The following is a 26,892-nucleotide window of genomic DNA, read 5'->3' as shown; positions in this document are numbered from 1 at the left end:
CCAAACGGACCTTCCTATCCAAAGTTATGAGATTTTAAAGTCACCCCTCCATTTCAATCTTTTCAATCCCGCGGTTTTTACTTTCATAACTTTAATAGCCCATAACTTTGTGCACAGAGCTTTCCCCACAATGAGGTTGGTACCATTGGAAAGGCAAGACTCTTGCCTACATCCCCATGTTCTCCTTTTCTTACGAAATGGTCCGTGTTGGTCAGGAGACTAGCCTCACAAAAACGTGTCAGTTCACGCATCACCTTCGCTGCGGGCGACTTGGACTGAGCTTCAGGGAGAACTGGGAGAAGTATTTGGTGTCGTTGAAAGGTAATTCAAAGGGCTTTCCAACGGTAGCTCATACACTGAAGATGGATCATTGGTGCAAAAGATATGATTTTTAGAAGTGTAACATAGCTTCAGCTAGCTCCCATGATTTGAATTGGTAGTTTTTCCTTCTTTTTGAGCATTTTCTGCACAAATTTGCAAACAATAACATTATACTCAAAATTCAATATTTTTCAAAACGTACAACATGAACGTGTCACGGGTTGGGAAAACAGAGTTGTTATGAAATTCGACCTTTGGATTGTTATCTTTTAAGCTTTACTGGGTCAGTTTTCCACGAGGTGATTCTATTTTTGTTTTCCCGTTTCAATAAACAAACATGAGTATTATTTCGGGCCGTGTTTTTCTATTAGGTATCTAGGGTGTAAAAATGGGGTGTCTACAAGTTTAAATAATCAAAAAGGGAGAAATTGTTGGGTTGAAATTTTTAATGTTTAAACTGATTTTGATAATTTAGTTTAAATAATCAAAAAGAGAGAAATTATTGGGTTGAAATTTTTAATATTTAAACTGGTTTTGATAATTTAGTTTAAATAATCAAAAATGGAGAAATTGTTGGGTTAAAATTTTAAATTGATTTAAAATAAATTAACAATTTTGTTTTGATGATTGATGAAATAGTTTTTGGATAAAATTAAGCTCGATAATTGTTAGTCACATCAAATATATAAATATATATTTAGATATCAACATCTTAAGTGATGTAATGGTAAGTATGTTTGCCTGTCATGTAGGTGACCTGGGTTCGAATCTTACCAGTTGCTGAATTAATAATTAGAGTTTTGTTAATTTGCAGACACAACTCAAAGTCGACGCGTAGTCAACGCGCGTGAGCAAAGTCAACACGTAGTTAGACCGATTATTTGGAAAACGTCTAATGTTAGACGTGAGTGGGGTTAGACGTGCAGTCTAACCAGTGGAGTTAGACATGGAGGTCTAATGTTAGATGGGGCGTCTAATGAAGATGCGTCTAATCAGATGGACGGCTAAGATGATCAGATGAGGCATCTAAGTAGATGAACGACTAAGATGAGGCGTCTAACAGACTGTTAGATGGGGGCGTCTAATAGACTAATCAGATGGGGGCGTCTAATTAGATGAATGGCTAAGATGATCAGATAGGCATCTGAAGGCAGATGCTCTTCTAGACAGCTGGTAGCTGGCAGCAGAGTCTTCTAGGCAGCTGACAACAGAGCTCAACAAATGAATAACCACCCATGTATGCCATAATTCAAAAATACAGTATGTCTGAAATCATACTGGCTGAAAAAATACAAGAAAGAGAGAGCTGCTTTATTTTTTCATTCAAGAAAAGTTCCTGAAATCAAACATCTCACTTATCATCTAGCTGTGAATACATTGTATTACATAATGTCTTTTCTGTGAGAAAACTTCAGTGTTGTAAGTTGAACAAAGGTTGTTTTGTTCAACAGAGAGTTAACTAGATTAGTGAACTGTATTTGATTCAAAGAAGTATAGTGAATCTTTTTGGTGGTTGGAAGAAGATGTGATGTAGGAGAGTTTGCTCCGAACACCCATAAACAACTTCTTGTGTTCTTTACTTTCTGAGAACAAACGGTACATCTTTATGCTTGTTGAAAATTTGTTTGAGGTTTTATTATAATCGATTGTTGTCTTGGCATACATGTGTGACGTTATTTCACTATGTTGAGGGCTTTGACGTGAAGAAATTCTCGGCTAAAATGAGTTTGGAGAGATTTTTTCTTTGAAAAACGGTTATTGAAGAAGTCAAATTAAAGGAGAGGTAGAGAGAAAATCTTGCAATAGATTTTCGCCTACAGCCGCGCAGGGTTCATCAAATTGACAATCGGAGATTCAAACGAAGTCCGATTGCGCTGAGATTTTATCGAGAGGGTTGGTAACTCATTCCTCTACATTTTCATTTGCCGGATCAAGGTTTGGACGTCTTAAAGTTTGTTTTTCTGGGGCTTAAAGTGTATGCCTAATTTTAGTTTTATTTGACTTATTTGGGACCAAAATGTTTGTATCTTTTTGGTTATGACCTTTTTTTATCTTATTCGAAGAACTAATCAAGATGAAGACGATGGTGAGATTATGTGCTTTATATTTGAAACAAACACGATCGAGCATGGAAAGTTGTTATCAAAATGGTGTTACCGATGACAACATTGTCGACATGTTGATAGGACAATCCTTCAGGCCAAATTGCAAGATTGCATTGAGTTGGAGGGTGATTAAGGATTGACACAATTCCAGTTAACACGCAATATGAATTAAAACCGGAAATATGAAGACTAGTGAAAGACACTTATAAGTTGAGGTGAAGACATCTTGAGAGAGCAACTTTCAAACGAACTAAGAAGAAATCATTGTATTATCTTCTAATGTGAGAAGATAAATAAAACATTGAGTGAGATTTCTAGTCATGAAAAAAGAGAGCTAGATGGGAGACTCGTTAATTTGAAGGTGATGATTTTATTACTTCTTTCGTTCTATCTTAATTGCTTGTACATTGTGGATCATAGATTAGATGATTGAGATGATTAAGACCTTGAATGAGATTCATAGTAATAAAAAGGGGGCTAGATGAGAGGTTCGATCAATTTAAATGGAAGGATATTCAATTTCTTTCAAAGAAACTATAGATGATCATTTGAAGCATTGGTGGAGACAATTGAAGAGAGATAGTGAATTTTGAAATAATATTCTTGAATTTATAGGCATTTTTGGATTCAAGAAACTAGCAAATTGCAAGCTAGTTTGTTAAAGGAGAAGTATGAGGTTCAAGTTGGTTGAGTATGCAACGTTCAAGGCAAGATGGGTGACAAATACTTTATCAGATCCTAAGCTAGAGAAAAGAGATGTCGTGATAGCCTAATTTATTTGTTATGAAGTAGACGATAAAAGTTCGTCTTAGATATTCTCAATTTCGATCGATATCTTATTTTGAGAAAGTAGACGATGGAAGTTTGTTTTGGGTGTCCTTAGTTTTCAATAGATATCTGATTTTGAAAAAGTTTGGGTCTAATCGGTATTTTAGTTTCAGTTGATTGTTGGACTTGAAAAATAAGACACTTGGTTTGTGGCAAACAAAGGTAAAGATTATTTTGACATAATAAAGAATTGTTAATTCTACTTTCTACATATGTCAACAGGTATGAACAAAGATTAGAAAGAGTTGTTGAATGTCTCTCATTTTTTAAATAACGTGGTTACCCAAATTTACTTGGTGTTATAAACTCTATGATTTTATCTTCTAAGGGCTTTTGAGCAGAAGTGTATAATGATTTATCTCGTGAATGGCTCAAGTAGTGAAGATTGATGTGTGACTCATAACTTTTTGATGGTGCGATATACGTGAAGGTGGAGATTGTTATTCTTCTAAGGGCTCTTGAGGGAAGTGGAGGTACGAAAAATTATCTCAAGAATGGCTCGAACAAATGTGAAGATTGAAGTGCTGAACCCACTTATTTTTGATGGTTTGACATTTGTCAAGGTGGAGATTGATGGGTACGGCTCGTGTATTTCCTAAGGGATGTGAAATTTGTCAAGGTGGAGATTGTTGAATTTGTAATTTATTTATCACATCTCAATAAGCGTGGTATTCGCTCAAGGTGGAGATTGTTGGGTTTTGGGTTCATATTTAATTAGAGTTTATATATTGTAATTGGGCTTTAAGCCTTTATTGGGCTTAGAGTAGTAGTTTAGTAATTTGGCTTTTGATGTACTCCTATAAATAGAGACATTGTAACCTAGGGTTACTTGGACCATTATTTCATGGAAAATCAATAGAATGGACGACTCCCCGAGGACGTAGGCATTGTTGGCCGAGCCTTGTTATATCTTGTGTTCTTTATTATTCTTTACCACTTTATCTTTATATCTTCTTTTATCGTGTGTTTAGATTAGATTTTTTCTCAACACAAATGATGCTCATCAAAACCTGCTTAAGTTAAATCCTTTATGTATTATAATAGTAATAGGAGTGGAAGACAAACTATAAAATTGTTAAAAAAAATGTTTTGTGCTTAAGTTATAAAAATGTCTGTGACATTTTTGTTGATATGAGATGAAGTATAACAATGAAAAGAATGGCGTGCAATTGATGGTAAGGACTGTCATAAAAATTAGAAGAAAACTCGCAACACTCAAAATTGAAGAATTTTCTTATAAACCTAGAGACAAGATTTATAAGTAAATAGCAATTTAATAAAATATTCGCACACATATGTATGAAGCTAGACTTCCATTTCTAAAATTTTATGTTTTAAGACCACTCATATTACTTCTAAATACAGTAATATTTGTTAATCTTTAATTCAATCACTCCCTTTTAGTTTCACTTTCACTTTCACTTGTATTTTTGAAATATGATAATGTGACAACTAATTTGTTTTTAGAATATTGTTAATACTTCAACAGGAATGAGTGATATAAACCGTAAATTTGTTGAGTAAAAAATCAAATCACGCTTAGTGAAGGTAATGATCAGGTACCTGATATTGAGTAGGGATGTATTAATGAATAGTTATTTACTAGCAACATTTTCCCAAAGAAAATGAAAGTCAAATTTAATATATTTTTGTGCGAGAATGAAATATTAGGCTGTCCGATAAAATTATAACATTATAGTATCAGTGAAACTCAAAGTTCATATAGATAGAATTCCACAAATATAAATTAAATGTATATGAAAAAACATTACATTCATATTAAATAATATAGCGAGCAACTCATTATTTTTAGGTCATTTCTAACTCATAAACTCATTTTCAAATTCAAAATCCAATAAATATCACACCAAACAGTAATTTATTTCCAACTCAAAAATTTATTCTTAAACTCAAAAGATATTATCAGAATATTCATTTTTACACCAACTTTTAATTTTTTCAATAATATCTATATATTTATCTAACATTACAAATTAAACTCCATAACTTTACAATAACTTATTAACCTTAAAATTTTCACTCAATTATAGAAAATTTTAATAAAATTAATTATAAATCAATAATATATACATAAAAAATAAATTAAATATTATTAAATAAACACAAACTTAAATATAGTTTGTGTTTATTCTATTTTTGTGTTTTATTTTTTTTAAATTCATTTTTTATTTTTATAAATTTATGATACTTAAAATATATTAATATAAAATATAGGATAAAAACAAAAATATAAATTAAAATACAAATAAATTATATAAATAAATTAAAATATTAAACTATATAAATAAATTTAATGTATAAAATATAAATACCTTAAATATAGGGACTGATTTACATAATTAAAAAACTTTTGAGTATTAGGAATGGTATCAACACAAATTTGGATTTTGAAGAAAGATAATTTGATGAATACTCAAAATAGGTTTATGTATGTCAGTTGGGATAGGTTGAGGAGAAAATGTGATTTGGATTTCCATTTGGTATTGGATTGGAAAAGGCTTTAGAGTTCACAAAATAAGGTTGTCAAATAAAAACATATATATAATTAAGTTGTTCAATGAGATCATTAATGTTATAATATGAGAAAGAGAAATGGTATAATATATATATATATATATATATATATATATATATATATATATATATATATATATATATATATATATATATATGGTACATAATCATGTCTATATAATAGGCATAATATTATCATATATTATAACATTATGTAGTAATGATATTATCATAATTTAATTTATAATATTGTATTGTAATAATATATCTTACAAAAATATTATTTTATAATAACATTCTGATCAATAATTAAGAGATCTTGCCCACTTATTATCAGAGATCATTAAGACATCTTACCCATCATCATTAGAGCATGCAACAAAATAAATGAAGAAATTAGAAAGAGGAAGATTCAATGACAAAGTTGTTTAAGTGCTCTCAATGAGAGGAGGTGTGAGTTTACATTGATTAATAAATTTAGTTGACATAAAGCCCCACTACTAAGTGATGTATATTTGTAAATTTGTAAGCCCCACTATACTTCAATAGCAAAAGATCACACAATATGTGTAATGAATTTTCTTGAAGCATATCATGAGTGAAAATATCCCCTTCCCTCACTACCTAACCCTTCATCTTACAAAAAAATTTAAAACAAACTAAATATTTACAAGTTTAATTAAACTTAATTTCTAAATATCACAGAAATTCATTTAATCTTTTTTTTTTTAATTCTTAATATGGCATATCTCAATTTGTTTTCAAAATATAAAAATATATTTTAAAAAAATATTTTAAACTGAAGTCCTTTAGAATATCCTAATTATTTGGGTCGATATCTAACATGTTACAACTAATTTTTTGAAATATGTTAATTCTTATCAACTTTTAATCATTACTACCTTTTAATTAGCATTAGCATGTTACCGACATTATTAAGATACTAACTTGTTTATATTTATCCTTATAGTTATAATCTAACCTCAAGGTAATCAAGGATAGAACTCAACTTGCATATTATTCTTATTTCTTTTTTTCTTTCTTTTTTTTAGCCCTAATATAAAATTAATTCTCAAAATTTTAACTAAGACTATCTACAACCCAAAACTTATTATAAAACTTAAAATACAATAACTGTCCCATCAAACAAATAATAATTTATCTCCAATCTAAAATCTATTTTTAAACTCAAAGAATATTCATATTCTTTTTTTACACCAAATTTTTAATTTTTTCACTAATACATATATATTTTAACAACTTCACAAATTAAATCTCAATAAAATTATATGGTTATTTTTGAACTTTTTATCAATGAAATAGTTTGAAATGTAACTAGGGTGGAAGTATCTAGTTGACATTCATTTTGAGCTCTTTCTTGCATAATTTGAGCTTGTTGAACCCGAATAAATGCACGTACATTTGGATATTGTATTTTACTCAAATCTTTCATTAAAGTCTAGTTTTATTACTTAATCTTTTTCAACGCGTAACGTTTGTTTTGCCTATCTAATTGACTTTTAATATGTTCATTTGTCCTTTTCATTTCTTCAACATTTTTTTTTGTTTTTTTTCTGTATTTCATTTAGGGCCAATGATGTGCTATCATCATTTTTCCGTTTCAGTTTTGCTTTTTTCACTCCGATAGGTCTTTCAGATGGAGAACCAATGTCTAAATCTTACAAGTTAAGAGAAGATGAGAAGATACCTGGAATGCTTGTCCAACAGAATCTGGAGTTGGATTTTCTAACTCAGTTTAGACATAGTTGACATATTGATTTCTCCTACTAGTTATGGAACAATCTATAAATTTTTCAAAATTTTTAACAATGTTCCACACATAATCGAACTTTCAACCTGCTTTGAACTTAAAATCTTTCATGAACAACACTTTAACCTGAAGTATCCGTGAAGTTCAAATAATTAAATATAATATGCATAAGTAATAGTATATCAAATAATATGTTAATATTCACAATATCTTCATTTGAAGCACTGTTTTGATGCGTATTCTCAATTTGTTTTATAAATGCATGAAGTCTCCTTATTACTTTTTGGATAGTGTCCAGTCAGGATTGAATAAATCTTTTTAGTACACATCTCCCAATGCTCCAGCCTTTCTCCATTGAAAGCTTCTTCAATACGAGACCATAATTGGTCACTTGTTTGAATAATTCTAAAAATTGGGTCCTCATGAATTTCGATATAAACCCGAGTGTATATACTCATCTAGGTTATAGGTTGTTGATCAAAAAAACATTCTTAACAATGAATGAAGGTAAATATGTATTCGACTTAATTCAAATGGTAAGATGTAGTTAATTATATGTTACCCTCCATGTCAATATATAGGTGAAATCCTAACACTTACCGTACTTATTACATTGAATTGGAAATGACTACACACTATAAAATTTGTCTCATTTCTCCACTCAAATTAATTGAAAATGATCATACACTGAAAAGTTGGTCATATTTCTCCACTCAAATTAATTGAAATGACCATACACTAAAAAGTTGGTCCTATTTCTCCACTCAAATTAATTGGAAATGACCACATACTAAAAATTTGGTACGTTTTCACTATCCTGAATTGGAAATGATCACACAGTGAAAAATTGGTCTCATTTTTCCATTAAAATTAATTAAAAATGACCATATACTGAAAAGTTAGTCATATTTCTCCACACAAATTAATTGAAATGACCATACACTGAAAATTGGTCATATTTTTCTACTCAAATTAATTAGAAATGACCACACACGGAAAAGATGGTCTAGTTTTTCCACCATCCTGAATTGGAAATTATCATACACTGAAAAGTTGGTCTCATTTCTCTACTCAAATTAATTGGAAATGACTATACACTAAAAAGTTGGTCATATTTCTCCACTCAAATTAATTGAAATGACCATACACTAAAATTTTGTCATATTTCTCCACTCAAATTAATTGGAAATGATAGCACACTGAAAAATTGGTCTCATTTTTCCACCATCCTGAATTGGAAATGACCCTACATTGAAGAGCTGGTCATATTTCTCCACTCAAATTAATTGGAAATGACCATACACTGAAAAGTTAGTCTTATTTCTCCACTTAAATTAATTGAAATGATCATCCGCTGAAAAGTTGGTCTTATTTCTCCACTCAAATTAATTGAAAAAGACCACACACTAAAAAATTGGTCCAAATTTTTCACTATTCTAAATTGAAAATGACCACACACTGAAAAGTTTGTCCCATTTCTCCACCAATTTGAATTAAAAATGAATATATTATCATCGTATTGCAATTACACTACTATAAATACATATCATATTTTCATGATATTGTTAAGTCATTAATAACTTATCACATATATTTTCCACTATTCAGAACTACAAGTATTCGTAATGAAATTTCAACGTTATTGATTCATCCTCATCTTCTTCTTCTTTGGATGATGATAATATGATGATTCATTAAAGACAACCAAATTTATGTCGTCTTCACAATAATAACTACATGATCATCCAACAACTTCTTGAACAATAAAGCCAATAAGTACTACATCGTGGTTCAATTTCTGAACATATTGTCACCAATCGTGATTGTGAAAATGTCGATTGTAACTAGGTTATACAATGATTATTTTTCAGATAACCTAGTGTATAATGAGACCATGTTTCGTCGGAGATATCGAATGTCTCGCTCATTGTTCCTTCGAATTATTGACGCATTCAAAGATCATGATCGTTACTTTCAACAATAATCGGACAATGCAGGCATACTTAGACTATCTCCAATACAAAAAATAACGGCAGTGTTTTATATGTTGGCATATGGTGCTCCATCAGATGCCACAAATGAGTATATTAAAATTGGAGAGTCTACTACAATTGAAAGTATAAATTTTTTTTGTCACATTTTGGTTGAGATATTTAGCAAACGCTATCTTAAAAGGCCAACAACAAATGAAATTTTAAGACTTCTCAATATTGGCCAGCAACATGGATTTTTTGGAATGTTAGGCAGTTTAGATTGTATGCATTGAAGGTGGAAAATTTGTCCAACCGCGTGGGTGGGACAATATGCAGGCCGTAGTGGAAAGCATACCATCATTTTGATTGGCATGCATATTTTTGTTTGCCAAGCACCAATAATGATATAAACGTGTTAGAGTCATCTCATATGTTCTCGGATCTAACTCAATATATTTTTCCTCCAACTCATTATGTAATTCAAGGAAAAAAATATAACATGGGCTATTATTTAGCTGATGACATATATCTAAAATTGTCTACTCTTGTGCAAACAGGAAGAAAAAATATTTTACAATGATACAAGTAACATATAAAAAAGACGTTGAACGTGCATTCAGTGTTCTTCAATCATGTTTTTCCATTATAAAATGACCGGTACGATATTAGAGAAAATAAGTGTTGCATAATATAATGACTACGTGCATAAGTTTGCATAATATGATTGTTGAGGATGAACGTGACATTAATGGACATATCGAAATTGAAATGGAAACGCATTCGCCAGAGGTCGAGATGGTGATAGATGAAAATACTCGATTTCAAGATTTTATATCTCAGTACGGAAAAATAAGAAAATAAAGATGCACACATTGAACTTTGTGATGCATTAATCAATCATATGTGGAAAGAGTACACCAATTTCGAAAATTGATACATTATTTATGTTATGTATACATGTATAAGGTGTTTTTTTTATATTAATAATGTTTTAATAAGGTTAAAAAAATTAGTGTACCATATTAATGGAATGGATGTGTAGGTTGAAGATGGTATCAAAGTGATAGAAATGGTGATAAACCTATTTTGGATTTGCATACAGGGGAGAGTTAAGTTGAAAAACTAATTTTGAGTTTGGGGCAGAGTGGGAGATGATAGAAAAATGATTTTAAATATAAAAATATTTTTTGTAAGTTATTATTATACTGGCTTCCAATAATGCTTTTCTTAACTTGTTTGATATTGTTTACTTTTTTATAGATTTTAATATAAAACCCAATATTTTCAATCTTTCACTCACTCCTATCTATTTGAAGAGTGGATCATTTAATTCTAAAAATAAGTCAAATTTTTTTACCTAAAACCAGAAAGAAAGAAGAAAAAAAAACTCGAGATAAACAAGGTCTTTTCTTAGAGATGAGATGATGATGCCGTTCTATATAAATAGACAATTGCCTTTTGATTACAAAGTCTTTAAATTACAAATTACATACAAAAATTGACACTAAAGTGGAAGAAATACAACTAAAAAGCCAATAATGCTTTAAAGTGGAAATTTTTGGACCCTACAACCTATTAGAAAAAAAAACCAGCCAACTTTTCACCAAATTACTTTAGAAAGAGAGAAAAAGTAGTAACCTCTTTTCCGGCGAAAAAGCATAGCCGTCGCTTCTGATCTCCGACACACGTAGATCTGCAAATCACCGTCCTTATTCCCATATTATAAAACCTTTCATCACTTCAATTTGGTTAGTAGACTAACAGAAACCCAACAAACAAAGCAATGACGTAGTGAATTAAACATATCTGCAGTTGAACAGACCCGTCGACATTAGATAAAGGAAGAGGTGGGTTATGAAAATAAAACGGAAAGTACGGCACGATTGGGTTCGGCGGTGGCGGATGAGGATAATACCCACTCATCGGAGGTGGATAGTAATAATAGTTACCAAAGGGTGGCGGCGGGTAGTATTTAAAGGTTTGTTGATAAGGCGGCGGTGGAGAAGAGTAGTAATAGCCGCCGGAGCTTGGGGGAGAAGGCGGCGGGGGACAATTTAAAGATGGGTTTGATGGAGGAGGAGGAGATGGAGATGGTGGTGGAGGAGGAGGAGAGTATATAACAGCAGGGGGATTGCAAGGATCGTCGCAGGCAGAGCACATTGTGCATTCGATCTGGTATTTTGAGCCGATCCATGAGTTCGCCGGCGCCGGCTTTCCGGTAGAAGATGATGTTGTCGGCGGGATAAACGTGGATATAAATAAGAGAAAGGAGAGATGTATTATTAACTGGGATTTCGCCATTTTGTTTCTTGGTGGTGGCAGATCTCCGATTATTTGAGGGTTTAGATCAGTGAGACTAGTGAGGGAGGGAGCTTTATGAAGAGAGAGAAATGACAGACAATACTGGATGGTGAATAAATGAAAGCAATAAACTTCATAACAAAAAATACTAAATTTAAGACCCTCTTTAGTGGAATCTAGGGTTTCGAGGTTGTTTAGTGGGGATACATTATTTTAGATTTTATTCATTTTTAAGAAAATTATTTAATGAAAATACATTCACTTTTAAATCATTAAACTATTAAATTTTATAATAATAAAATAAAAATATTTTATTTTATTAATAAATTAAGTTATTAAAATTTATATATTAAAGAACTAAAATTATTAATTATTGTTTTTTTAATTATTTAATTCAATAATTAAATATTATTATTGGTAACGGTAGGCAAATGTTAGTCAGCTATCCATAAATAATTTTGTTTTTTCAACATTCTATTTCGAGTAAAATATATATATATATATATATATTAAAATTTAATTATGTAATATATTTTTTTTAAAAAATTCTAAAAGACCTAATAATCTTCCAAACATTTAACCACTCATTAGTTTGATGAAATAACATTTTTTTATTTTTTCAAACTATCATTTCATATTATTATTTTATATATTTAAATACTAAAAATATTATTTATTTAATTATATAAAATTAATTTATCTTTAAAAAATAAAGTTTTTTTTTACTATTAAGCTTAAAAAAACTGATTATTCAAAAAAATTTAATATAAAATGTTCTTTTTTTCAGCAATGCATCAACCCAGCCAAATAAGTTAAAACTTTGAGTTAGACCAATTGCTAGACTACTAGATCTACGAACCCATAAGAGCTTGTTTGATTGTATTTTTTTGTTGAGACTTTTTTGTTTGTTTATAAATTTTATTTTTATCCTATCACTAATTCACACTATAATCTAACTATCAAATTATTAATTTTATTAACTAAAATATATTTTTTTATTTTATTAAATTTTAATTTTAAATATAACTAAATTATTTTTAATAATTAAACTGATTAAAAATTTAAATAATCTCTTTTTCTTATTATGAAACAAAAATTTTTATTTTAAATTTCAAAATATTCCATTATACAAGCTCTACAAGTAAAAAGGAGGGAAACACTTGTTCATATATATATATATATATATATTTTGAAAAATGATAGAGAGCGTTCGACAACGATTCCTCACCTGGCAGCACCGTGAAAAAAAAAAACAACGGTGGACTAAAAAATATTTTTAATTTTTTTAATCCCTTCTTTCTTTAATCGTTATTCTTTCCCTCTCTTTCTTACTCTCTCCATTTTCGATTTCTAGGTTTTGAATCGTTTGTTTTCATTTTCCGCAACTTCGGTTGTCATCTTTCTTCTTTCTTACGCGACTTCAGACTTCGACAATATCTTCTTTCTTCCGAGCTTTGAAAATGGTAAGCCCTAAATCAATGGCGAACAATAATGTTAACGAACAACTAAAACCCTAAAATCGTTTTATTTATAATTTTTTAGGAGAATCAGTTTCCTTCAACTACATCTAATTCTAACATTTACAGAAGGTAAGTTCTTGAACATGATCATCCTATGGTTAGGGTTTTCCTGAACATGTCCATGTTCGATAACTTGATTTAATATTTAGAAATTATTTTTATTTCTGTTTCTGGTTTCTGTATATGAGTTAGAAGATTTGAGGACATGGTATAGTAAATACTTACAGTAATGGAAATTCTGAAATTGAAAGCTTAGACAATGGTATAGTTTCATACAATGAATCACAAGATTTGAGTTATGTTTGGAGAAGATGTTACCTCTTTTTCATAAATGGTAATTTTAGATAATGAATCATAAGATATTTGAGTTTTTTTAAAGAAGACAAATTTGTTTATTTCACGATTTCAGATGAGTCTCTTGGTAAATGAGGTTTTTATAAGTGACCATGTTATTCATAAGTTGAATATTTCTTTGGATAATGCTGCAACCATATTATTTCTTTGCATACATTTCTCATTGTAAGTAATTTTTTTCAGTACATTAATTTAGTGGTTTATTCAAATGTCAATGTAAATGTTCTAACATATTGTTTATTATTTCAGTTGTTCTACATGGATAAGATATCGGACCCTGAATTTCAACTATCTTACGAACGACAATTTCCAATATTGTCATGTTGGAATGACAATAAGCTGAGAAGTATGATTCAAATGGAAATGGAATGAAGAGGATTCGGATATGGAAGGGATGTTGTATGCCTTCCACTTTTAAGCATCCACCAGGATGAGCCTAAGACGATGACAGATGAAATGTAGGATCGAGTGGAAGATCAGGTGGAAGATCATCTGATAGATCAGGTGGCAGATCATGTTGCAGATAATGTGGAGGAGTTCATATTGGAGAGGATGACCCTCAAGTATTAACCTCCTCCATCGTTAAAAATGCATTAAACACTATTTCTAGATCTGCACAGAACATGCCTAGAAATGCACAGAATATAGCAAAAGAAACACAAGTGTTGGCTAATGTAGTAGCGTCATCAAAACAACAATAACTCAACTCATCTCTTTTATTTGATTATGTTGGGAAAAATTAAAACAAAGTAAAGAAAAGAGTTAATTAAGTGAGAAATAATTAACTTGAAATAGAAATAAACAAAAGTTATGATCTGGAACATTATCTTAGCAACGTAATTTTGATGATGTTTAAATATAATAAAACTAAGTTGTTTATTTGTTTTGTGCAGGTGCATATATAAGACTATGCGACTTTAGACGTGGTCTAAAGCAGGCTATCTTAGACGTCATACGTAGTTAGACGTGGAAGTATAAATCCTTTAGACGCAGTCTAAAGTGAAAAGTAGTTAGACGGGTACGTCTAACTCCTTTAGATGAGGTCTAAAGGGAAACGTAGTTAGATGGCGTCTAACTCCTTTAGACGCAGTCTAAAGGCAAACGAAGTTAGACCGGTACGTCTAACTCCTTTAGACGAGGTCTAAAAGGAAGCGTAGTTAGACGGGTATGTCTAACTCCTTTAGACGCGGTCTAAAGGGATGCGTAGTTAGACAAGGACGTCTAACTCCTTTAGATGCGGTCTAAAGGAGCACGTCTAATGCCTTTCTTTAGAAGCTGTCTGAATAAAGCATACGTCTAACCACGATCAACTAGCTGTCTGCTACTACTGCTCCACTACCTTCTGTGCAGTCTAACAAGCCAGCTAATTATATCAAATGAATGAACGTCACGTACACGAATATCCTTCCAATTGTATGTCCAGTACAAGACACAATTAAAGGATATTCGGTGCACTACTCGTTCGGTACGGCCACGATCCAATTGCTTATTGTCTGATGTAATCTAGTACTATAGGCGACCATCCAACGGACACATGCCACGTGTCCACAAAGAAGATTCGACCGTTGGTGTCCTTCTACTACAAATAGATGCTCAAGAACAACGAACGAATTACTTGACTTACTTGTTCACTTACGAATTACCTAACTTACTTCCTTACTTACAATCTTGCTCTTGCTCTTATTGATTTCTTACATCCTTCAAGATCAAGAGAGAAATTCAATTACTCTCTAGCTTTGAGAATATTGTAAGTTGAACAGAGATTGATCTGTTCAATAGAGAGTTAGCTAGATCAGTGAGTTGTATTCGATTCAAAGTATTTAGTGGATATCCTTCCGGTTGTGGAAGAAGGGTTGACGTAGAGGTTTTATCTCTGAACATCCATAAAACCCTCTGTGTTCTTTACCTTCTGCCTTTTACATTCGGTTGTTCAAAGCTTTATATCTGACGAACACTTCCACACTTGAATTCGTTTCAAGAGTTTGGAGGATTTATGAAAAATAGAAACATATACTAATCCCTCACAGAATTATTATAAAAAGAGTTTATTGTAAGTTGTTAACAATAGTCAGACCCTAGTCTCTATTGCTAGCACCGATCCTATCAAGTGTTATTAGAGCCTCGTTTTCTATTCTCAAGCTCCAAAAGAATCTGAATCATGTGTCCGCTACAACCAAGGCTCCCATGTTCTCAAAAGAAAACTATGTTGTATGGAAGAAGAGAGTCCATGCTCATCTATCTGCCATAAATGATGACATGTGGCTTGTCATCATCGAAGGCCCGAGAAAGACCGAGAAAGAAAGATTTGAGTGGACCAGTGAAGACAAGAGGAAGAACAACCTTGACAACCTGGCCATGGATATTCTGTACAAGACTCTAGACGACAACATGTTCAACTACATCATCTCATGCAACTCTGCCAAAGAAATTTGGGAGAGGTTGACTCAACTCTGTGAAGGAAACGAACAAACCAAAGAGAACAAGTTCATGGTTGCCACACATCAATTTGACAACATTAAGATGCGTCCTAGAGAGACGATGACTAAGTTCGATGGGAGATTCCGTAAGATCATCACCACTCTTTCCACCTTGGGCAAGACTTACAACAATAGAGAGGTTGCAATCAAAGTTATGCTTCTTTTCCCAGGGAGTGGGACATCAAGACAATGGCAATGAGGGAGTCCAAAGATCTCAACAAGATGGAGCTCTTTGACTTGCTAGCCGATTTTAAGGCCTATGAGTTTGAAATAAACTCTAGGAATGAAGAGGAGCTTTTCACATCTGTCATTCCAACCAAGGCACTAGTGACTGCTGAGGAGCCACCTGTTGCCACTAAAGTAAAGACGGCTTCCCAGCAACTTTGTAGCGACGTGATGCCTCTCTTCGTGAAGAAATTCGGAAAATTCATGAAGAAGAGCAACTTTAACTCAAGCTCTTCAAATAATAACAATTATGATAAGAATAACTATAAGGCTAACTTAAAGTGTTTTAACTATGATAAATTAGGACACTTTAAGTTAGAATGTAGGAATCCAAAGTGTGATGAAAAGAAGAAGGCCAACGAGAAAGAGTTGAAGGCTCTCATGGTAGATGACAGAAAAACTAAGTGATCTACAACGAGTCAACTTACTCATCATCCAGCGATAGTGATGATGAAGAGGTTGTTTGCTTCATGGCAAGAGAAGAAGAAGATTCTGAGGTATTTGATTTCTCTTCAGAAGAGTTTAAACGAGATGACTTAATTACTGCACTCAATGACATGGTCATGGAGTACAGAAAGCTGTCAGACTCTGAAAATAAAATAAGGTTGAAATCTAAAATCGATAAACCTATTTTATCTCAAACTTCCGAACCAAAAGTTTTTGAAAACAACATGATCGAGCTCTTATCTGAAAATGAGAAACTCAAGGAAAAGATTCAAACAATGTTTTTTGAAAACCAACGTCTAACTTATGTGGTCAGTTCTTGGATAAGGTCTGGAGAAGCTGTCAAATAACAAATTAGTCGGTTAAGGCCTGCCGGATGCAAATCCAGTTTAGGATTTGACAAAGCTAACTCATATAAGTCCAGTGAAAAGTTAAACTCATCATCAGACAAGTTGAAGCCAATAAACTTTGTCAAAGAGAGTTTAACCAATAATGGAACTGATCCAAGCTGTGAGGATCTAACCTTAAAGGATGAGATTACATATGTTAAGCCAATTATAAGTTGACTGAAACCTAGAAAGGAAGCAGCCAGAAAGTCTGGCAAACCAAAACCTGACAAGAAGTCAATGAGTTTTAAACAAAAACATCCTCTAAGGTTAATAGATTAGTTTCTTGTTAAAAGACGTCTGCTAAACCTAAATCATACGCACTAATCACAACACAAAATGGGAAATCCATCAAAATAACTCAAAAATGGATTCCTAAGGGACTAATTGACCGAGGACCCAAGTGAATGTGGGTATCAAAAGTTGTAAATACATTTTTGTGTAGGTGATACAGGACAACTACATGGAGAAAACTTGGAGCACACTCTTTTGAGATTATGCTCCAGCAGATCAACAAGTGGCACACATGTTCACAAATCCACTCCCATAGACTAAGTTTTTCTTCCCTAAAATTATTTTTAGGTCTTGAGGACATCAAATCATTTATTTGTTCTTAAACATGCATAAATTGAGGGGAAAATTTAATGTTTAATATGTTCAGACAGATGTACGCAGACGAAAGCTTCAATCGGTCTAATAGATGAGGTCATCTAAAATAAAACGAGTACTTAGACGTGTATTTACTTAAGTAGTATGTGTTTCTGGTTTGGATAAACGTCTTTGTTTAAAACTAATGTCAGTTAGACATATGAAAGAAAAGCGTAGTTAGACGCCCACGTCTAACTAGACACACGTTTGACACGTGTTGTTCAAGCGTAATTAGACGCCTACGTCTAAATAGACGTTTAGACGTATGTAACACAAGCATAGTTAGACACTTGCGTCTAAATAGATGTCTATTCAACTTGACGCAAAGAATGAAGACGGTAAGTTAAACGTCTAACTACGTGTGTCGTTAGACGTTTCATCTTTGGACCGATTGAGGACAGTTGTCAACTAAGTATGCGTTGTCATCTAATTTTCCCGCTCAAACAGTAAAACAGTCATTTTCTACATTAGAATAACTTGAAGACATGTGTCTTTCAATGTTAAAGAAAATGACTAATATATCCTACAATTAACTATTAAGACTTTGGTAAAAACTCAGTTAATAATAATTGCTTTTAGGAAAAGGCGTCTAATATTAATTGATGGTCCTTTTTCAAAAAGTGACGGTCGAACATGTGATTGTTCAAATTCTATTTAAAGGCATCATGCATGTGCTTAGGGTTCTTATGCTTCCTATTTTCTTAAAACCCTAAATCTCTCTCTGCCTTCTTTCTAAGAAATCTTGATTTTCTCCGTTCTAATTTGTTTCTTACATTCAAAGATGGCTAACAAGTTGATTGTTTCCCTTGCTCACAATACTTTGCTGGTAGACTTTGAAGTATATTCTATCGAACAACAAGACATCGTGGATATGTTAAGATCTCTCTGAGTATTCTGGCCTCAAGAAGTATCTCAACGGTCCCTATATTCTATATGAAAAAGAGGTGCGTGAGTTCTTCAAGATGGGGAGGTGGTTGAAGACTCGATAAAGGCGACAATGAACGACAAAACTATCTCCTTCTCTGAATCGATGTTCGCTAAGTTCTTTGAACCGCCATCTGAGGGTCATACCTTTGACGTTGTGATCCATGTCTAGATTATTTTAGAGATACATATCGTTTTTTCAAACTCTGGTAGTTTGATCAACATAAATGGGAAGAAGAAAGTCATAAAGCCCCATTTCTGTCTTCTAAATGACATTATGGCAAAGGCACTTCAGGGTAAGCCAGGATCGTTCGACCTGTATACCCAAGATAGATTTGACTACATGGTGGCCATACCCAAAGGTATGCCGATTAACTGGGCATCTACCTTGTTCTCAAATCTTTGCCAGTTGTTTTACTTAAAGAACAAGCAGAGTGCAGACTTTTTAGTCTAACTCGGTTGGTTCATAGAGCATCTAGGCGTTCCCATGGGCGAGGGTGAGGCTGCTAACCCCTACCGAATATTTACTAATATTTATGTGAAAAGCGCCATAGCAAGGTTGAAAATCTTCAAGGAGTTGAATCCTGGATCCTCCAGTCAACAGACAAGTGGTCAATCGATCACACGGTCTAAGCGCCAAGCTACCTCCAACCGCACGACGAGCACTAAAAGAGCTAAATCCTCTATCATGGAGTCTGCTGCTAGCTTTAACAACCAGAAGAGAGCTTTGAAGAGGGACTCTAGAGTAATTGACTCCATTCCTGAAAGGTCAAGATATGAAAATTCTCCCATCGCCGCCATCCCTATTTCGTCTCTTTCGCCTTCACCTTTAGCCAGCCCAATAAAGAAGCGGGCTAGGTCGTCTTCTCTTGCTACTGATCAGACGAAGGCGTCTAAGGTCGCCAAAAAGTCAACTAAGATAACCTCCTCCACTCCTTCGTCCGTAGTGCCAAATATTGATGTTCCTGTGATGGAACAAGCTCAAAGACCAATTGTTGAGCCAGTTGGTCAAAATATTGAATGTATTGACAGGGAAAACTTGCATGCGTTCCTTGATGAATAAGTAGTTGCTGATGCTACTGGTAATGTCAATATAACTGCTGAAATAGAGTAGGAAAATGCTCCCACGCCTGCTATTGTTCTCTCTTCCGAACAAGCTCCCATTCAGTCGAATGTTGTGACGCTTATTGTTGAAACTCTAAAAAAACCACCCATTAAGAAGGCAATGGGAATAGTAACTGAGCTTTCAGAAGGGGCATTTCAAAAGGCTTTATCTCCTTTTGAAATCTTAAAAGCAGTCAGGGGGCTCCAGGAATCACTTTAGAGAACTAGTGCCTACTCCCAAACCAGCCAAAGTTCCTAGAAAATGAAAAGGTATTGCTGAAGAGATTCTGGAAAAAGTTTCGGAGGCCAACCTTATCTATAATTTCGTTATGGAACAAGTTGAAATAAAAGCTGCTGAGAAGATCGAAGTCTTCGATACCTGGATGAATCACATGTTAATCTCCCAATTCGATGAAATCATCTCCGGTGGCGAGATCAAACAAGAATGGAAGAAATTAGTAAAAATGGAGTAGAGAGTCCTTAAATGGGCAAAAACAATAGAGGTCCATGAAGCACTCAAAAGAAAGGAACTTGTTGTGGCAAATACAATGGGTCGTGCTCTTTATCATCTACTTGAGGCGAGAAAGGCAAATTTCAATCCTCTTGACATGGATGCACTTTCAGAAAAAAATGCACTGAAATGACTTGACTTGCTAATGAATAACTATTTCTCCATAGTCCTCCGATATGTTCATTGCACTGAGTCATCTCGGTCGAGTATATTTCAAGTCGGTGCAGAGGTCAATAGTTCCGATAAAATTTATGACATGTCTTTTCTTCAAGGCGAGCCCCTGTGAATCATTAGAGCTGAACAGTTTATTTCTTAAGATGAAGAGCAGGCTACTACCTATCTCATTGAGCTTTCCAAGTTATTCTTTGAAGAAAAGAATCTAATGGCCCAACATTATGTTGAACAGATCCCTGTTGTGGTTCAACCAGAAATCCATATAGAAGAGTAGGTAGTAGCTTCTGAAGCTGAACAGACGCCCATTCCTTAGAAAGAGTCATTTGAAGTGGCTCCTCCAATGTCTGAAGTAGAAAAATCACCATCGATTGAGGGGAACAATCAAAGAACTGTAAACAGACACCAGGTTCACAAGCTGAGGGGGAACCCTTGAAGCAAGTTGATCTAGAGACGACTCCGTCTATTGAGGGGGAACAATCAGAAAATGTTGAGTCCTCCTAATCCTCTGAAGAAACGCCATTAAAAGAAAGACCTCCTTCCTCTTCAACTGTTCATCAATCATCTCCTATCAAGACAGTTGCACACATCATTGAGAACGTTGTTGATCTACCTCTTCACTCTGAAGATATTTCAGAGCGTGTTAATTAGGTATGTGCCGCGATCTTAAATGGAAAAGAAAATTCAAGGAATGTAACAAACGCTCCCTCTTCCCCCCTTAAAGACAAAAAAACTAGAGCATTCCATACAAGTGAGCATGCATGCGAACCATTTTCGCACTGCTCCAGCTTGCTCCCAAGTCGTATCTTCTTCTACTCCTTCCTCCGAAGAAGCCTCTCCTAGAAGAGCAAACTTTTGCAATGCAGTTATGGATGCGCCGAGTTCTATGCAGCAGAACATAATGGACATGTCGTCCAGATTGTAAAATCTTGAGAAGGGGTATGTATCAAGTAAAGAAGATGTCTCTTCCATTCTTTCCATTCAAAATGAAACTGAGAAAACATTGAAGCTAATACATACGAAGTCAACCTCCTTCATACTCAGTACAAGAAGCTGGAAAAGAACTTCTATAAACAATAGTTGGATCATCTTGCTAAATCAAAGAATTTCAACCAAAAGTTTCACCAAGAGACAAGGTCCATAATTGAACTTATTCAGTCCCAAGTAATGGAGATATCTAACTCGTTAAATAGGGAAAAGGCTGAGCGATTAAAGCAAGATGACACCTTTGCAAGGCAATTTCAAGCTAAAGAAGAAGTTGCAGCTGCTACTGAGAAAGAAATAGCTCTTATTGCTGCCAACCCGGATAATGTTATAAAAGGGGAAGGAAGCAAAAGAGGGGGATCAACTTCTGCTCGAGGAACTCGATCAAAATATAAACGAAAAAGTTGCCGAAGGAGGCGGAGGCAGTTGTGAACCAAAGAGAAGAGGCCAAGTTCATGGAGGCGACAAAGGAGGTGGCAGTAGAAGTTGAGAGATCAGTCAATTCCAGAACCTCTTAACTGGAAAATCAAATCACCAAAGCGGCGCAGATCCAAGAGTAAAAAGGGAAGGACACTAAATCTTTCTCCATGTGTTTTGTACTTTAAAATTATGTTTAAATACCTTGGTGAATTACTTTGATCTTAATCTCATTTAATGGGTATTTATTTTGTTTGATAAAGGTTGCATAATTTTAACATCATTAAAAAAAGGGAAATTGTTGGGAAAAATTAAAATAAAGTAAAAAAAAATAGTTAATTAAGTGATAAATAAATAACTTGAAATAGAAATAAACAAATATTATGATCTGGAACATTATCTTAACAACGTAATTTTGATGATGTTTAAATAAAATAAAGTTAAGTTGTCTATTTGTTTTGTGCAGGTGCATATATAAGATTATGCGACTTTAGACGTGGTCTAAAGCAGGCTATTTTAAACGTCATACGTAGTTAAACGTGGAAGTCTAACCCCTTTAGACAAGGTCTAAAAGGAAACGTAGTTAGATGGGTGCGTCTAACTCCTTTAGACAAGGTCTAAAGGGAAGCGTAGTTAGACGGGTACGTCTAACTCCTTTAGATGCGGTCTAAAGGGAAACGTAGTTAGACGGGTATGTCTAACTCCTTTAGACACGGTCTAAAGGGATGCGTAGTTAGACAAGGACGTCTAACTCCTTTAGACGCGGTCTAAAGGAGTACGTCTAATGCCTTGCTTTAGAAGCCGCCTAAATAAAGCATACGTCTAACCACGATCAACTAGATGTCTGCTACTCCTGCTCTACTCACTTCTGTGCAGTCTGACAAGCCAGCTAATTATATCAAATGAATGAACGTCACGTACACGAATATCCTTCCAATTGTATGTCCAGTACAAGACAATATTAAAGGATATTCGGTGCACTACTCGTTCGGTACGGCCACAATCCAATTTCTTAGAGTCTGATGTACTCTAGTACTATAGGCGACCGTCCAACGGACACATGCCACGTGTCCACAAAGAAGATTCGACCGTTGGTGTCCTTCTACTATAAATAGATGCTCATGGACAACGAACGAATTACTCGACTTACTTGTTCACTTACGAATTACCTAACTTACTTCCTTACTTACAATCTTGCTATTGCTCTTACTAATTTCTTACATCCTTCAAGATCAAGAGAGAAATTCAATTACTCTCTAGGTTTGAGAATATTGTAAGTTGAACAGAGATTGATCTGTTCAATAGAGAGTTAGCTAGCTCAGTGATTTGTATTCGATTTAAAGTATTTAGTGTATATCCTTCCGGTTGTGGAAGAAAGGGTGACGTAGGAGTTTTATCTCCTAACATCCATAAAACTCCTTATATTCTTTACATTCTACCTTTTACATTCGGTTGTTCAAAGCTTCAAATCCGACGAACACTTCCGCACTTGAATCTGTTTCAAGAGTTTAGAGGATTTGTGAAGAATAGAAATTTTTACTAATCCCTCACATGATTAGTATCATAAGAGTTTATTTTAAGTTGTTAAAAATAGTTAGACACTAGTCACTATTGCTAGCACTGATCCTATCAGATTCCTCTATCCATGTCTTGTACGAGACTATTGACACAAATCAATTTCTTAGGGATTCCATTCACACTTATTTTCACAAAGGCACCCCTATAGAAAAACCTCAACCCATAGACGTTCGAGTTGAAACACCACCCGAAGTGGTGGTGGAGGATGTGATTGTTGTAGAACATCAACCCGCGGATGTTCGAGTTGAAACACCACCCAAAATGCTGGTGGAGGATGCAACTATTACAGATCATGAAACCGTAGATGTTTGAGTTGAAACACCACCCAAAGTGGTGGTGGAGGATGCGACTGGTGCCATAGATCATCAACCCACATATGTTCGATTTGAAACACCACCCGAAGTGGTGGTGGAGGTTGTAGTTTTTTCCATAGATCATCAATCTGAAGTGGTGAGGTATAGGAGGAAGCTTATACTTGATTCATACGAAGTGGTTCTAGCCGATTAAGAAATTTTAGACAAAAGAATCTCAACCCACATAGGTTGCAAAAGAAGCCCCACTCCTCACGCTTAGAACACAATCTAAGAGGAAGCGGAAGTTAATAATTTAACAATCGGTCAGCGGTGCAAGTTGAAACACCATCATTACCAGTTGTAAAAGTAGAACCTCAACCTATAGAGGTTGCAAAAGTAGCCTCACTCCCGCTTAAAACACTACTACCTAAGAGGATTAAAAAAAAGTGGGACGGCTTTTTGCTCTCCTTACATGTCAATAGTTAGAATGAATTTATCCCATGTCTTCAATTTTTCCAGAATTTCTGAATTTGATCAACAACTTGTGGACTTAAATTTTGAAGATTCTGACTCAAGGTAACATTTTTAGTACTCTTCATAGTCATTATAATGTTTTCTTAACTTTTATAAGGATGTGTTTTCTTCATTTGTCTTTATAGTGAAGTTTTATTCTAAAGTGACTGAGTCACGCTGAACAGAGGACACGTGCTTTCACTGAATAGTGATACCTATTTGGACTCTGGAATAATTGATGCATGAAGCCAATTGATCAATCACCACATAAAGAAAACTCTCAACATTATCCGAAAATGTTGTTTATCATATTTTACATATGTAAGCTTTTTATATGATTATTATATATTTTTAATATGCTGTTTATTTACAGAGTGCTCGTCCTCATGATGGTGATTGTTTTGCCAATATAATTAAAGAAGAAATGACATTATATCATTTATCATTTGAAAATTTAAAGAAGGTTGACCTTATAAGTAATCTTTCCAATATTTTAGAACATTCTCAATTTTCGACTACCTAACAATCAGATATCTTAAATAAAATGGTCTTGTATTGAAGATTATATTCCCTATTTAGAACATGCTCATTATAATTTGTACTGCATCAACCAAAAAAATAAGAAATCTAAATAGTTGACAACCTACTATTGCCCGAAAATTTACCATGGGAGGAAAAATATGATACATCTAAGACCTTATCTAAAAGTGTTTATATTTCACATTTATATTTATATTTTTTCTTGCCTTGGTAAAACAGAAGAATGCTTTTGTTGAATTCATAAAGACCATTAACTCGGGAATCGTCGCTTCAATAGTTGACTTCACATTTAATATTATGAAATTTTTTTGGCAAGATTATGATAATAAAATAGATTATGTTATATACTGCATGTGGAAAATATGGTCATTTACAGGAGAAGAAATATCACCGCTTCCTAAGATTAACAACAAGGAAACGGTAAGTAATATAGTTTTAAGATTGTTTGATAATTATCTGTATTAACCTGCTGAAATTTGTGTATTTGAAGTTCAAAGCAGTACTTGAGTCGATGAGGATAAAATATGGTTAGTCGCTCTTGAAGTCAAAAGTGAACAATGTTAAGATCCAATTTCTTGAAAAATTAAAGAGAGTTTCTACACTATTAAAAAATGAATATGAAATGAATTGTAAAATAAAATCATTTGCAACATTGTAACATTGTTTGGTTGCTACATTATATATAAAATGAATTGTAAATTAATACCATTTATTTATATTGAAAATTTCTTAGAATGTTTGGTTGATTGATATATTATTTTGAAAATAGTCCATTTTTGGGAGAAATGGTACCGAACATGTCCATGTTGTGGGAAAATGGACCAGATCATGGGCATGTTCAGGACAACATGGTCCTGAACATGGTTAGTTCTGGAAGAAATGGTCTTAAACTTGGTTATGTTTGGGAAGAAATGATTCCAAACTTGGTCATATTCGGAAAGAAATAGTTCTGAACATGATCATGTTCAGGAAGAAATTGTCCTAAATATGGTCATGTTCTGGATAACAAAGTCCCGAATATAACCATGTTCGGGAAAAAATGGTCTTCTTTTTTAATTAGGGTTCCATTGATTAAGGTTGATGAGCTTGTCTCTCCACAAAGAAGAAGAAGAAGTCAAAAAAAATCATTAATGGATATATATTCTCAATAAAGAGATATCTAAGCTATAATTCGTCTCCAACATGGCCATGTTCTGGACCAATTCGTCTCCAACATGGTCATATTCTGGACCAATTCGTCTCCAACATAGCCATAAACTATACCATTTTGTACCCAACATGAACATATGGAAAAATAGCAATTTGTCCCAAACACACCAATATTACCTAAAAAATTCATAAGTTTAGATAAAATAAAAACATAACATTTTAATTCGGTGGTTATGTTCTTCGTGGTGGTCTTGTTCGCGGTAGCCGTCTTCTTCGTAGTAGACTTCACGATGGTCTTTTTCTCAATGGTCTTTTTCACAGTAGTCGTCTGCTTCGATTTGGGTTTCTCATTGAGAGATAAATCTAAAGGGTACTTTTGAGCTCTTTTCGATAGGAGAAGACTATGATTTGTTCAAAACGGAAGAAAAGCGCGTTATATTTTTTATTTGTTCTTTCTCAACCACCGTTGCTTTATTTTTTCCACCCTGGCAACTAGGAGGTCGTTGGGGAGTTGCTGCCAGAGTTTAGAATATAAAAGTTTAGACTTGACCAACTATTCATCACAATTTGTGTCAAAACAGGGCGATATATGTAGGGGTTCGGAAGGGAGAAAATCCATTCCAAAAAAATTAAAAAATATTTTTTTAACGTACAAATATGATATTACCCATAATTTCCTAAATTTTTGATTTAATACATTATTTATTTTAACTAATTTTAAAAAATAGACCAAACTTACATTTATTTACTATAATTTTATCCATAATTTTCAACATTCATGTCAAAACATTTGTATGAGTTTAACATCACATGTTCAGTA

At 33.5% G+C, this 26,892-nt stretch overlaps 1 protein-coding gene and 1 pseudogene across 1 annotated transcript; one reads left to right on the top strand and one right to left on the bottom strand.

The window, feature by feature from the left end:
* The first annotated feature begins 197 nt into the window (after positions 1-197).
* Positions 198-10,395, top strand: LOC124943457 (annotated as a pseudogene).
* Positions 10,396-10,955: 560 nt separating this feature from the next.
* LOC124942339 (leucine-rich repeat extensin-like protein 1) lies at positions 10,956-11,949 on the bottom strand. The gene has a single exon (XM_047482819.1). It carries the CDS (start codon positions 11,832-11,834, stop codon positions 11,283-11,285), a length of 552 nt encoding a protein of 183 aa, XP_047338775.1. The 5' UTR covers positions 11,835-11,949; the 3' UTR covers positions 10,956-11,282.
* Positions 11,950-26,892: the final 14,943 nt, after the last annotated feature.

Source organism: Impatiens glandulifera, chromosome 6, assembly GCF_907164915.1.
Source record: "Impatiens glandulifera chromosome 6, dImpGla2.1, whole genome shotgun sequence".
In the NCBI taxonomy this organism is placed as follows: domain Eukaryota; kingdom Viridiplantae; phylum Streptophyta; class Magnoliopsida; order Ericales; family Balsaminaceae; genus Impatiens; species Impatiens glandulifera.
The sequence above is the reverse complement of the archived record's forward strand: the minus strand, read 5'-3'. Positions and strand labels throughout refer to the sequence as shown.